Raw genomic sequence first — 12,577 nt, forward strand, 5'->3', positions numbered from 1 at the left:
AGGCTGATATATTAGTAATATAATATTTAAATAATATGTTAAAATAACAGCATAATATTCAAATGGTTTAAATATTAATATTTAGGGCTTGACATTTGCACCCAACGATTTCAGTTGTGGCTGGTTAGACAGCTACTCCCCCTAACCACTTTGGCTGGTTGAAAATAATTTTTAAATTGCCAGCGCTGGCTCGTCACTAAAGATTAGAGTTTTAGTTTATGACCGTTTGTCAATATGAGTGCAAATGTGATCTTAGAATCGAGAAGCAGCACGATTAACAACTGTTCACGTGAGCAAAAGAAAACAGGTGAATACCTAATGAGAGGATGATCAGGCACACGGTGAGACGCATGTGATCCTGACACACTGAAGAGGGCTTTAGTGTAGATTGCTTAAAAGCTCCCATGTACCATTTCCTTTGCACAAAGCAACCGTGCCTGAAAATGCAATGGGTGCAATCGGTTCTCTTTTAAATAGAATGGTGTTTTTTTTTTAAAGTGTTGCTTGTGCACCCACAGTCCTGCTGCTTACAACAGCTTGAGATTTTTGGGAAGCAACAGCGGTTGCCGCTTTCGATTTAACCATTTTTTGAACCTATAATGTTCCTAATGTTAACCGTGTGCACCTGATCAACTTTTCATTAATCGCACACAGAATGTTTTTCACGTTTTCTTTTGCTTACAGTTATTTTTATTAATATGGTTTAATTATCATCCTTTACAATAACATTGCTTTAATATGAGATTTACTCTCCATTTATCTATAGTTAACTTGTGATCTGGGACCATTAGCCAGTACAGATTACTGTGTATAGTTTTAGATACATGGAAATAATATTTTTAAATGTCAATAGTTTTTTTTAAGAACATTTTTGTTGAATAAAAAGTGTATGTATACACCTATATTTTGCTTGTTTTTACACATTATTTAAATTTTGTGGCAAGGAAATGATTAGTTTGATGTGGCTAGAGAAAAAAATTGGTAAATTCTTAGTGTTAAGCCCTAAAAAGTCATGTGAAATAAAACTAATTGCAATGTGACACAATGAAACCACAGCCCATTTGCTCCTCCTCATTGAGCAAGGTCATACACACCACACAAAAAAAGTGAAATGAATGGGGAGGCATGTGGACAACATTACACACAATTTAAATCAAGAAATTTTAGGATGCCAAAGTCAAATTTATGCATAGAAAATATATTTCCCTAACAACTAAATTGTGGCTAGTGAAAATGCTGGGTGGCTAGTAACGTTAGAAAACTACTAGCCACAGTGGCTTGTGATCAAAAAAGTTAATGTCAAGTCCAGTTAATATTAGCTATTAATATTAAATTGTTAAAAATAATTTGCTTGACGTTAATAACCACTATGAGAACAACAACAGATAATTTCATGCGTTTATGAGTGTGAAAGTAATCAAATGGAGCTAAAAATAGCCAAATTATATCAATAGGTGTGAAACAATAGGAAATAATATATTGAAATATATTATATATATAAATATGTATTGATAAATGGAAACTAAAATTTTAGGTGGCAAACAAAAATCCCTGATATTCCATGACTTGGACAAAAAAAAATTCCCTGACCCATGGCAACTCTGGTACTTGTGCTCACCTGATGAGAAGAAAGGCTCTGGCCATGGAGAACAGTGAGTATAAAGCCACGATGACAGGAAACAGAGCAGTGTTTGGAGTCTAATGCTGGAGTACAGCGGACTGAAGCATGTTCAATATTCACAGGATTGCATGACTCAGTACTGCACAGCCTACGCACACATCTGAGAGAGAAAAAAACAAATTCAGTTTGATGATGCAGACACAGAAATCAAATACACTGCCAAACAAAAATGATTTTTTTTTTGTTTGCATTTTTATCTGCGTCTCTGTGTATGTTTATGATGTATTTGGCTGCATCTGAAAGCTTAAGTAACTGACTTGCCCTATCTGGCATTTTTATAGATACACTTCTGAGGTTTAGTGATTGACAACAAAATATAGGGAGCTTTGATGATAACTAAAAGAATATTTCATCACTAATTTCTCAATTGAAATGACACCAAAGTGGACAATTTTATTAAAAAAGATGTACATTTCAGGCCTGTAGCCAGTATGGTGAAAAGGGTGGTTCTTTTTTTCTCAAAAAGTGGATCTTTTTGCAATTATACGCCTCATTTTCTATTGAATTATAAAATCTAAACACTGCATTTTAGTGAAATTTTAAGCACTATTCTGAATTAGCTTGTGGGATGGTCATCAAAACCACACTTTTTGACTATTTTAGCCAAAATAGAACTCAAATCAGTTTAAATATAAGCCTCTTTTGGTGCTTCACACATTTTTATTGGTCATTTTTTGTTTCGAGAATAAGGTCCAAGATTTAGAATAAAAGTTACTTGTAAAATGTTTTCTCTATTTAAAAACAATACAGTAGCGTAAGAGGACGTCACCTACATCAGATTGTAATATTTTCTTGCACAGGATGTTAGACTCATGAAAAATAATTGTTAGCATTGGCCAAAACCGATTAGCAGAAGTCACAACAGAGGATTCCGCTTGGTCTTAAAGCCTTTTTCGTTATTTTCACCATGATTGCTTTGCAGTCAAAATAGGACAAATGAGCTCATGTATGGGACAAATTCTGGAACTTTGTCAGGTCTTCAAAACCAACCGAGCCCACCCTGGCTACGAGCCTGCATTTACACACGAAATGACCACCAATTTTAGATGCTCAATAGTCACAACATTTAAAAGAGGACTGTGAAAATATCAAATATAAGTCTATATTTATGCTGCATTTACTGTAATAACTGACCAGATAAAATATCTATAAGTAAAAAGGATGTGAAATGATCATTTGATCTGGACATTAACGCTGTAGCACTTGTCTTTGTATAGTCTGTGTAATGCATTATATCTTCAATAACCTACACTACCATTTAAAAAGTTTAGGATGAGTAATTTATTTAATTAATTCATATTTTAATATAGCAATGATGCATTAAAATGTGCAAAAGTGACATTTATAATATTACCAAATATTTGTCTAAAAATTTAATTTTATGTTCATAGAAATTTTTTTTAAAAAATGTATCATGGTTTACATATAAATATTACACTGTTTTTGACATTAACAGTAAGAAATGTTTCTTAAAGGTCCCATGAAGTGCTTTGAAATATGATTTTTTTTTATAAGATGTTTGACAATCTCAACCGAACTATAGGACATAATATAGCCCCACCCCTTTTTTAAAAACAGCCAATAGCGTTTTGTTTTTGATCACTGCTTCGCCATTGAGATTGATTCAGCTCAAGTGCATCAAATGAAAAGCTTCAAGAAGGGAGCGGGGCATGTCAGACACTAGAGAGCATTTGATTGGTTATGGTGTGATAAGAAACTGTAGTTTGAGATGATGTGAAAAAAAGTACAAAGCTAATGTACAAGCTTTACATGTTTATATCAGTTTTATATCTTCTTAAGGCAAATTTTGTCATTGTTTTGGAGCATACTAGCTTATAGATAAACTAAAAACTAACAATACTGATGCTAACATCTAAAAAAACTTTATTTTAATTTCATGGGACCTTTAAGCATCACATAAAAAATTCAGGAATGCATAACATTTTAAAATATATTCAAGTAGAAAACCACCTTTTAAAATGGTAATAATATTTTTTAGGTTATCAGTCTGTATTATTAAATGCATGCAGCTTTGTTGCTCATTAAAAGTCTTTCTGACTCTAAACTTTTGAATGGTAGTGTATTAATAGTGAATAAATGCATTTTTGTTTGTGCTTGTAAGCCGTGGGACATCCCACCCTCAGCGCACCCGGTCAGGGCAAAGGCGCTGAAGTGACAAGAAGTACGTAATGCAACCGCCAGCACTGCCACTTGAGAGGAGGAGAAGTTCAGCTGCACTGCTGAAGTCTGGTAAAACGGCACACTCAGGTTATGAGTCACATTCACCACTAGGGGGTTACGCTGACATGACACCTCATACGAACCTGTCAACAAACACACACAAAAGACAGGTTGAAATCACATTGACACATAATACAGTTTTTTACCAAGCAATCGATAGATGTGCTACCAAGCAAGTGTTTTTTCCCAGTGGTGTCACAGAGTTCAATGGTCACTGTTTTCTTGCAGTTTTCCCCATGCCAACTCCCATCATATGCCAGATAGATGATGACAGAGGCTGCTACACCTGGTCGCTCAAATCCTACCTGTAACAAAAGTGTATCTGTGTCAGCGATGCTTATAGTAGCATTATTTTAAGGTTGAGAAAGATTATTAATTAACACTGCGAGTGGGCATGGACTGCATAATAAAATAGCGCAAAATATTAGTATATGCAAACTAAATACACAACTAAACATTCTAAATCTTATGGTCGATTGATGCTTTTGAAGTCCTGCATAATATCTTTGCAGAATCAAATTGAACAGAAGTTCAAAACAACTGGATTTTTTTTCCTAAATGAAACTTTTGTAACATTACAGCAACACTTTTGATTAATTTGATCCATTTATAGCTGAATAAAAATATCAATTTCTAACTGACCTCAACTTTGAAACCATTGTATTTTGATATACAAACGATATATGCCAAAAAAGTGACTTTAATTGACTGAATAAAATTCAAAGACTTTACATGTTGTCCACTGAGTATGCGTTTACCTGTAACCAGACAGACTGATCCTGTGTATAGTGGGCAGTACAGGGGCTCCAAGCATCATGAGCCACTATTTCATTTATGTCAAAATACTGTGACTTGCACATCTGAAAAGGAAAGCATAACAATAAATGATAAAATATCATATTTTATCTTTTATCATATAAATATATATATTATTTCATTTAAAACAAACACAACTCATTGTTTTGTCAATCTGAGTGGAATATCACAGCGGAATAAGTCACATGACAACAGCAAAACATGACAAATCTTGATAGTCTTGTACTGTACATTAGAAACACAAACTGTCCATCATGCTTATGACTTAAAGGTGCCATAGAGTGCATATATTCAATATGTTCAACTGTTTGCTGATATAGCCGATACATGGTTTGGGAAATAAAAAAAAAAATCTAGAAATTGTTCAATATGCATATTTGTAACAACAACAATTCCTCCTAGAATGAAAAGCTCAGTTTTGACCATATTTGGAACAGTCATAAATATTAATGAGATCTGCTCTGATGCTCCACATTTTGTTTCAGTGCCTGCTCTCTTTCACTCTCTCTCTCTCTCTCAGCCGTTTACAAGTGTTTGTTGCCTCATTACAAATGTCTGCATGAGTCTGTTTCTCATTACACACAGAAAATTTCCCAATATACACGTTAAACAAACAAAAGATAGATTAAATCATTCAACCTTATGCTTCTTCTGGGTGGTGCTGAATAAATGTATAATCCCTATATCCCACATTTTGCATTCTGTCAAGCTTTCAGACTGTAAACTACGCATTTTTGCCTACCTGCCTTTACCGTTTCAAAATAAGGGTTCACACCTAGACTTTTGTTTCAGAATCTGGCACATTTCCTCAGTTAGCGCGGTTCATTTGGCATTGGTGAATCCAGCAATTGTGCTCAGATCTGCGCCAAAACAATCGATACGACATCGCCTGAATGATAGTCTCAGCTCGAATGAAACGAACTCTGGAGCAGATCGATTGTAGTGAGAAAGCAAAACGATCCTCAGACTAACGAACCACGCAATATCGCAGTGTATTATTGTTATGTCATAGGCATATATACGGCTATATGAAGAGAAAATTATGAATAGGGCGGGATGTCATTCCTACTGGTAAATTTGCGTTTCATGTCAATGCGAAAGTGGAAGCATGTTAACTATTAATGAGAGGTGTTTATCCGTTAGGAAAATTGAGCAAACAGCAGTCTTGGTTTGTTATTTCTCTCTATAATGTAAAGCCTATAATGCCTAATTCAAGCCAATGGCTATGTATAAGAAAGTCTTACCTCTGATTTATATTTGGTGACGTTGTCTGTGGGTGTCACCGTTTAAAGCTAAAGTGCAGCTTTTCGCTTATAATATCTTATTTCTGGGACTCTGAAAAATAAACCCTAAAACTCTGACCAAAGTGAGGAGAGTTTACTCACGTATGACTTGATTTAGCTCTTTTAAAAAATATCATTGTTGCAATCTCAATAGAAAAAATTGTGGCCAATCAAACGCTGTCTGGCCATGCATATTAATCATCCTGTGTGGATTGTCAAGAGTCAATGTTTTGTTCCGATTGGTCCGTGTTTCTGCTGGATTTTACACTCACAGGATTTACATTAACACAAGGAAATAATAGTGTTTGAGGCTCATGGTATGCTCATGGCATGGCCATTCCAATAATACTATTCAGCTTTTCCTATGTATATAGCCTTTCATTCTATGGCACCATTAATTCCCATTTTCTCTGCAGTTTGTTGCCAAATTACCTCTATTTTTATAGTCACTGTGAATTTTACCAGAACATTCTCTGTTCTTTCAGACACCAAAAATAACAAACGTGCTTTCTGTGCTATAGTGCAATCAGACCTGATGTTTTCTGCAGCAGCTCCGGGCACATGATCTAAAGCTAAAATCTAACCAGGCGGCCCATTTCATCACACGGAACAGGCGAAAAAATCAACACCCTTGTCAAAAAAAATCCTTGCTTTGATGTGCTGTGATTAATTGCACCTGATGCGAATGGCTCCAAAAAGACATATTTTGTTTTGGATCAAGAGTGTCATTGCATTGTACATTCGCAATACTTACCTTTATTCAGTGATCAACCGTTCGTAGAGATTTCATTATACAGGCAATTAAATCCTACAAAATACCTCCTAATCCTAAACGATGGTTTAACGCACAGGTTGATTGGTGTGTACCTGAGTGAGCGCAGGCTCCCCGGTGACCCTGGAGGCAGGACACCTTTGATCCTGGTGCGAGCCCAAGGCAGTGGACGCCCACTGATCATTGAACCCCTGAGGAGTGTAAAAACCGCAATCCTGGATGCTGGAGCCCTTTTCAAACTCCTCACACACTCCATCTCCTTCAAACACATAGCACAGGCTTGGCTGACCTGAAGGAGGGAAGACAAAAAAAAAACAAGACAAACTCATCAGAAGTAACGCATTGACTGCCAAGTCGTAATTGTGTTTTCATAGCAAGCCGGTGAGACTAGCCTTCACTTAAGTGTGAATTGAAAATAAACGTGATTCCAGTCAGATGATTAGATAAACGATCGAGACGTCACGTAAAAATATGTGCATGATGTCATGGCATATGAATGAGTTATGACGGATGTGCACGTGGGGCTAAAACGAGAATTAGCATGTCGTTAAAATTAATTCATTATAGAACGACATGTGCAAATGACATCATGAGCGCTCGTCTGAGAATGCAGTATGGTAAAAGGAAGATGACTTCATTGGTAAAAAAAAAACAGCTTATCAAAAGCAAAGGGCTCAAAAGGGTTCAAACAACAAATTAAAAACACAAAGCATTCGATTGGCTCAGTCGCTGCTGCAGAACAGCTGACCTAACTCACATGCCAATGCCAAAGGATTTACTCCTAAGCTTTGTTGATCTTTGCTCCCCAAACACAGTTGTGGAGATAATATATGAAAGCTTCTAATGTGGCATTAGAGTAAATATCAGAAAAAAAGTCATTCCCAAATGCCCTAAATCCACAAAAATGTGGTTACAAGCTACTATGAAAACATTGGGAAGTTTGAGGCATGCGAGTCAGTCGCCGTCTACGTCTACGGTCATGTTTGAATTAGACGCTTCTCATGCTTCATGCTCACTGAAAATGTAGCACTTTCAGTCACGAAAACAACACTGACTAAATTGGTGAACTATTTGCTTTTATTCCCCACAACATTTCCTGTGAGTCTTCCTGGATTGTTTCACTCTCACTGAAGTGCATTATGTAACAATGGCATTACGTTAATAGACTTGTTATGAAGATCAGTTGCAGCCTAAGACATACTATAAATGCATGGCATAAAACTACGATAACGTTGAATGAGAGTTTTATTATATGAAATTAGAACAGTTGTGTTACAGTAAATGACTTCAAATCCACAGATTGCAATCTGGAATGAATTTCTGAATCCTATTGCGCAAAGATTCAGACCAAATTACCAAACATCAAAGATTCTGCTGTCAAAGAAATTGCTCATAATTCATAGAGGGAAAGTGTGTCTGTGTGTTTTTCTGGTCGGCCTGATTGATAACATCATTTATATTCATAAACAATGTATCTTTCAAATTTGCTGTTATGCAATTCTGATGTAACAAACAACAGTTTTAGTATAGCAAGTTTGTTAAGGAAGAATATAGCTTGTAGAAGTAAGCAACATTTTATACTACATTATCCTTATTATCTGTATATTGTACAATGTAACTATAATTACGACAGGATCAGAAATAAGAATGCTTCTTTGAGTATTTGTTTATGTTTGTTTTTTGTTAGTTTCTTTGTACAAAATGTATAACGAGCTGTATAACGAGCTGGTCTCAGGCATGTAAATCCTCTTTAACACCGTTGGAATCATTATACAAGAGAGCACTTGTATTGCCACTGGCTTGCATGGTTCGGGATCTGTAGAGCTGCGCATCGATGGATTTGCTCTTCAGTGTTTGGACTCTCAGTAGTAATTATTAAACCCCATTAAACTGAGCTAAACTGAACTGAACTTAAACTCTGAAAACTGAACTGACACGGATTCAATTTACTATGATCTTTCATGTAAAGCTGCTATGATACAATGTACATTGTTAAAGCGTTACTTCATTAATATGCATGATAGCTTCGAAGAAGCTACCTGTTACAGTGTCTAGATGGCAGAGACGCCATCTTGTGTTGCCAACTGTAATTAAAACTAGTGGAAGAAGAATTGTTTGGAGACATGGGTTGTGCTGCAATGAAGGTTTTGTTTTCAATTCCCCGCTATGAGAGCGCAGCTGGACTCACATGTGGATTACACTGCTCTGCTAACATGTGACAAAAATATGTTTATAAGGAACATTTTTTTACCCGAGAGCTTTTCGCTTCTGAAATGGTGAAATCCGGATTTGCCAATCGTCTTCTTTTTAAAAAAAAAAATGCGGCTCTAGTTGTATTGTCTCTACATATTTGGTAAGCGTGTGATCAGTGTTCTTTGTTTATGTTTATTCAGATGGCAAAGTTAGTTAGTATCGTCAGCAGTACTCTTTCAGTTTTTAGACATACCTTAGTCAAAATTATTTAGTTATTAAGTTTACAGTACGCTAACATCACTACAATATGGACTGAAAGGATACTCTATACACACACAGCTTTCTGACGCTACCTACCGAGTGCATCTAAGTTACCAGGAAATGCAGAGATTTTTTTTCTCCCATTTGGCGTGCAGTATCAAACATTCCATTAAAACTACACTCTTCCATCAGTTCCTTGCATCCAATATCTCATTCGTCAGGGGGGCATGTATGAATTATTGCTGAATGAAAGTGAAAGTGCTGACCTGCAGTTAAAATCAACAAATTAATAATTTGGCAAATAATTTGATTACTGATTCCAATGTAAACATGGGCACTGTCGTTCTCCTCTGCGTCTGTGTGAAAATCAGTGTGTGCTTGAACCGAAAACTCTTTTTTTCGAAAACATTTTCATGCAAACCCTTCCCTTTTTCGCCACTCGGCACTCCCACCTAAACAAAGCTGGACCCACTTTCCTGACTTTTTTCAAACTAGAGGTGTGAAAACACCCTGATGAGACAGGGGGTTTCATGGCCTTTTAAGATCTTTATCACATACTAGCTCAGTTCAGTCTGATAAAGCAAAAAAAACAGTGGCAGAAGAATCTGAATCAACAAGAGACAGCAATATTGTATTGTTTTGCTTTGGATTGTTCTGCTTTGAAAGCTGCTTATGATTATGACCCAAGTTTATAGTCATGTGTGGAAGTTTTTTGGTGCTTCTGTTGTGGTGTTTATAGTCTAAGGGCCAGAGTATTTGTTTTGTGACTGTGACTCACCATGACACTTGAAACCTGCTTCAACATGGCATTTTTTTGAACAACCATCTCCATCTAAGAGATTTCCATCATCACAATCCTCAGTGCTGTTTTAGGGGAAAGAGAGAGAGAGAGCGATGCCAGCGGTTATAGTTATGTTAAGTATGTGGAAGGTCTTTGGCTACGCTTCAAAACACGAATGAGTCAAACAAATACTCCGAAATATGAAACATTCTTTACAAATGAATAAAGCACATAGTAGACACAGTAAGTTGATACTGACCCCTGTAGTGTGGCATCACCACAGAAATGCTCTCCGTGAGTGTAAAGCAGGCCTGGGGAAAGTTCACTGAACAAACCGTCCGACTCCACCTGGATCCTGTACAGGTACTGAACATCCCTCTGCACATCGCTGAGGACAAGAGTGAAACACATTTAGAAAACATACAATGAGGAGCAAAGGATGAGGATCTTAAAAAGATAAATGTTAAGCAATTCAATAAAAAGGAAATAAATATAGATAAATAAATGGAAAAATTAAAACATTGAAAAAATGAAAATAAGTAAATTAATAAATAAAATATAGAAGTACTTTAAAGAGAAAAGCTAAATCAAAATATAACAAACAATGAAAATGAATTAAAAAACTAAAATAAATAATATACAACTTGAAAATATTCAAACAAACAACCGGATGGATGGATGGATGGATGGATGGATGGATGGATGGATGGATGGATGGATGGATGGATGGATGGATGGATGGATGGATTGTGGATGCATGGATGAATGAATGGATGGAATGGATAGGTGGATGGAGGGATGGATGGATGGATGGTTGGGTGGACGAATGGTTTGTGGATGCATGTATGTTTGTATGGATGGATAGATGGATGGATGAATGGATGAATGGATGAATGGATGGATGGATGGATGGATGGATGGATGGATGGATGGATGGATGGGCGAATGGATTGTGGATGCATGTATGGATGGATGGATGGAATGGATGGGTGGGTGGATGGATGGAACAGTGGATGTGTGGATGGATGGATGGATGGATGGACAAACGGATGGGCAAATAGATTGTGGATGGATGGATGGATTGTGGATGAATGTATGGGGTGGATGTATGGAATGGATGGGTGGATGGATGTAACAGTGTATGTGTGGATGGATGGATGGATGGATGGATGGATGAATGGATGATGGAACAGTGGGTGTGTGGATGAATGGATGGATGGATGGACAAATGGATGGAAAAATGGATGTGCAAAGATTATGGATGGATGGATGGATGGGTTGTGGATGCATGTATGGATGGAAGGATGGAAAGATGGATGGATAGATGGATAGATGGATGAATGGATGAATGGATGGATGGATGGATGGATGGATGGATTGATCGATCAATAGAACAATGGATGCGTGGATGGATAGATGGACAAATAAATTGTGGATGGATGGATGGATGGATGGATGGATGGATGGATGGATGGATGGATGGATGGATGGATGGGTAGATGGAAAAGTGGATGAATGAACAGATTGTGGATGGATGGATGGATGGACAAGTGGATGAATGAATAGGTTTTGGATGGATGGATGGATGAATGGATGGATGGATGGATGGATGGATGGATGGATGGATGGATGGATGGATGGATGGATGGATGGATGGATGGATAAATGCAGAAATTCATAAATGTATACCAACATGCTCTTTCTATTCCTGTTATAGAAAAATATTAAATATGATATAGACATAGTTAAGTAAAGACAGACAAAACAAATGTATTACATTAACATTATATTCAGTAATAATGCATTTTTCTATCTTTAAGCATGCATATATATGAAAAAACGCTGAGCACTAAAACCAGAGACAAACATTAAAAACACAGAAATGCTCATTTTCACTACAACCGCTGTATTGCTCAGACACAATATGAATTTAAAACAGCAATACTTGATCACGACTATATTTTCCTCAGGGTGATCTCAAATCTAACCTTGTTAAAAATGGAAATGTCCTTTGAACGCTGAGGTTATCGTTGCATGTCACACTGCATCGACCTGATCTGATTCAGTGAGCCTATAAAAAGAGTCTGGCCACGATTGCCAAGGCTTGTTTGATTTCAGTTGTTTTCCGGCCAATGGTAAGAAGATGCCCTGCTAACTGTGCATCATCTACTTTCTCCAGCAGCTCTTATTACTCAACAAATTGCCCTTATTAATTATGGATGACTTCCAGGCAGGGGGAAGAGAAGAGAGACTACTTAAAGCCAAAGCAAAGGGAGATCCAATGAAGGATTCTGTGCAAGTGAAAAGAATAAGCCATATTTCTCTTTTCATAGCACAGCCAGTTTTAGAGAGATGCAGTGACCTGCAGCATAAGACCTCCTCTGGTGAGGTAAAACATATTTAATCTGGTTATCTGGCCATAAAACCATCTTCGTTGTGACTTAACTTGAGCTTAAACGCATTAAAGGTCTAAACATAACTGGGCTAGTTCAACATTTTCCACTGTAATCAACTATAGTGTCAAAAATTTTAACCCAAATTTGAGTAAA

General features: G+C 36.7%; 1 protein-coding gene across 2 annotated transcripts in view; it reads right to left on the reverse strand.

The window, feature by feature from the left end:
- The window catches only part of pappa2 (pappalysin 2), a 101,960-nt gene that overhangs the window by 35,645 nt on the left and 53,738 nt on the right, over window positions 1-12,577 (reverse strand). For both annotated transcript variants that reach the window (XM_056477998.1, XM_056477991.1), the window contains exons 9-15: window positions 10,288-10,416; window positions 10,026-10,111; window positions 6,889-7,082; window positions 4,681-4,782; window positions 4,092-4,227; window positions 3,831-4,005; window positions 1,619-1,781 (exon numbers count right to left, since the gene is read on the reverse strand). In XM_056477998.1, the coding sequence (XP_056333973.1) occupies window positions 1,619-1,781; window positions 3,831-4,005; window positions 4,092-4,227; window positions 4,681-4,782; window positions 6,889-7,082; window positions 10,026-10,111; window positions 10,288-10,416 (985 nt within the window). The remainder of the gene's footprint in view (window positions 1-1,618; window positions 1,782-3,830; window positions 4,006-4,091; window positions 4,228-4,680; window positions 4,783-6,888; window positions 7,083-10,025; window positions 10,112-10,287; window positions 10,417-12,577) is intronic.

Source organism: Danio aesculapii, chromosome 2 (assembly GCF_903798145.1).
Source record: "Danio aesculapii chromosome 2, fDanAes4.1, whole genome shotgun sequence".
Lineage (NCBI taxonomy): Eukaryota > Metazoa > Chordata > Actinopteri > Cypriniformes > Danionidae > Danio > Danio aesculapii.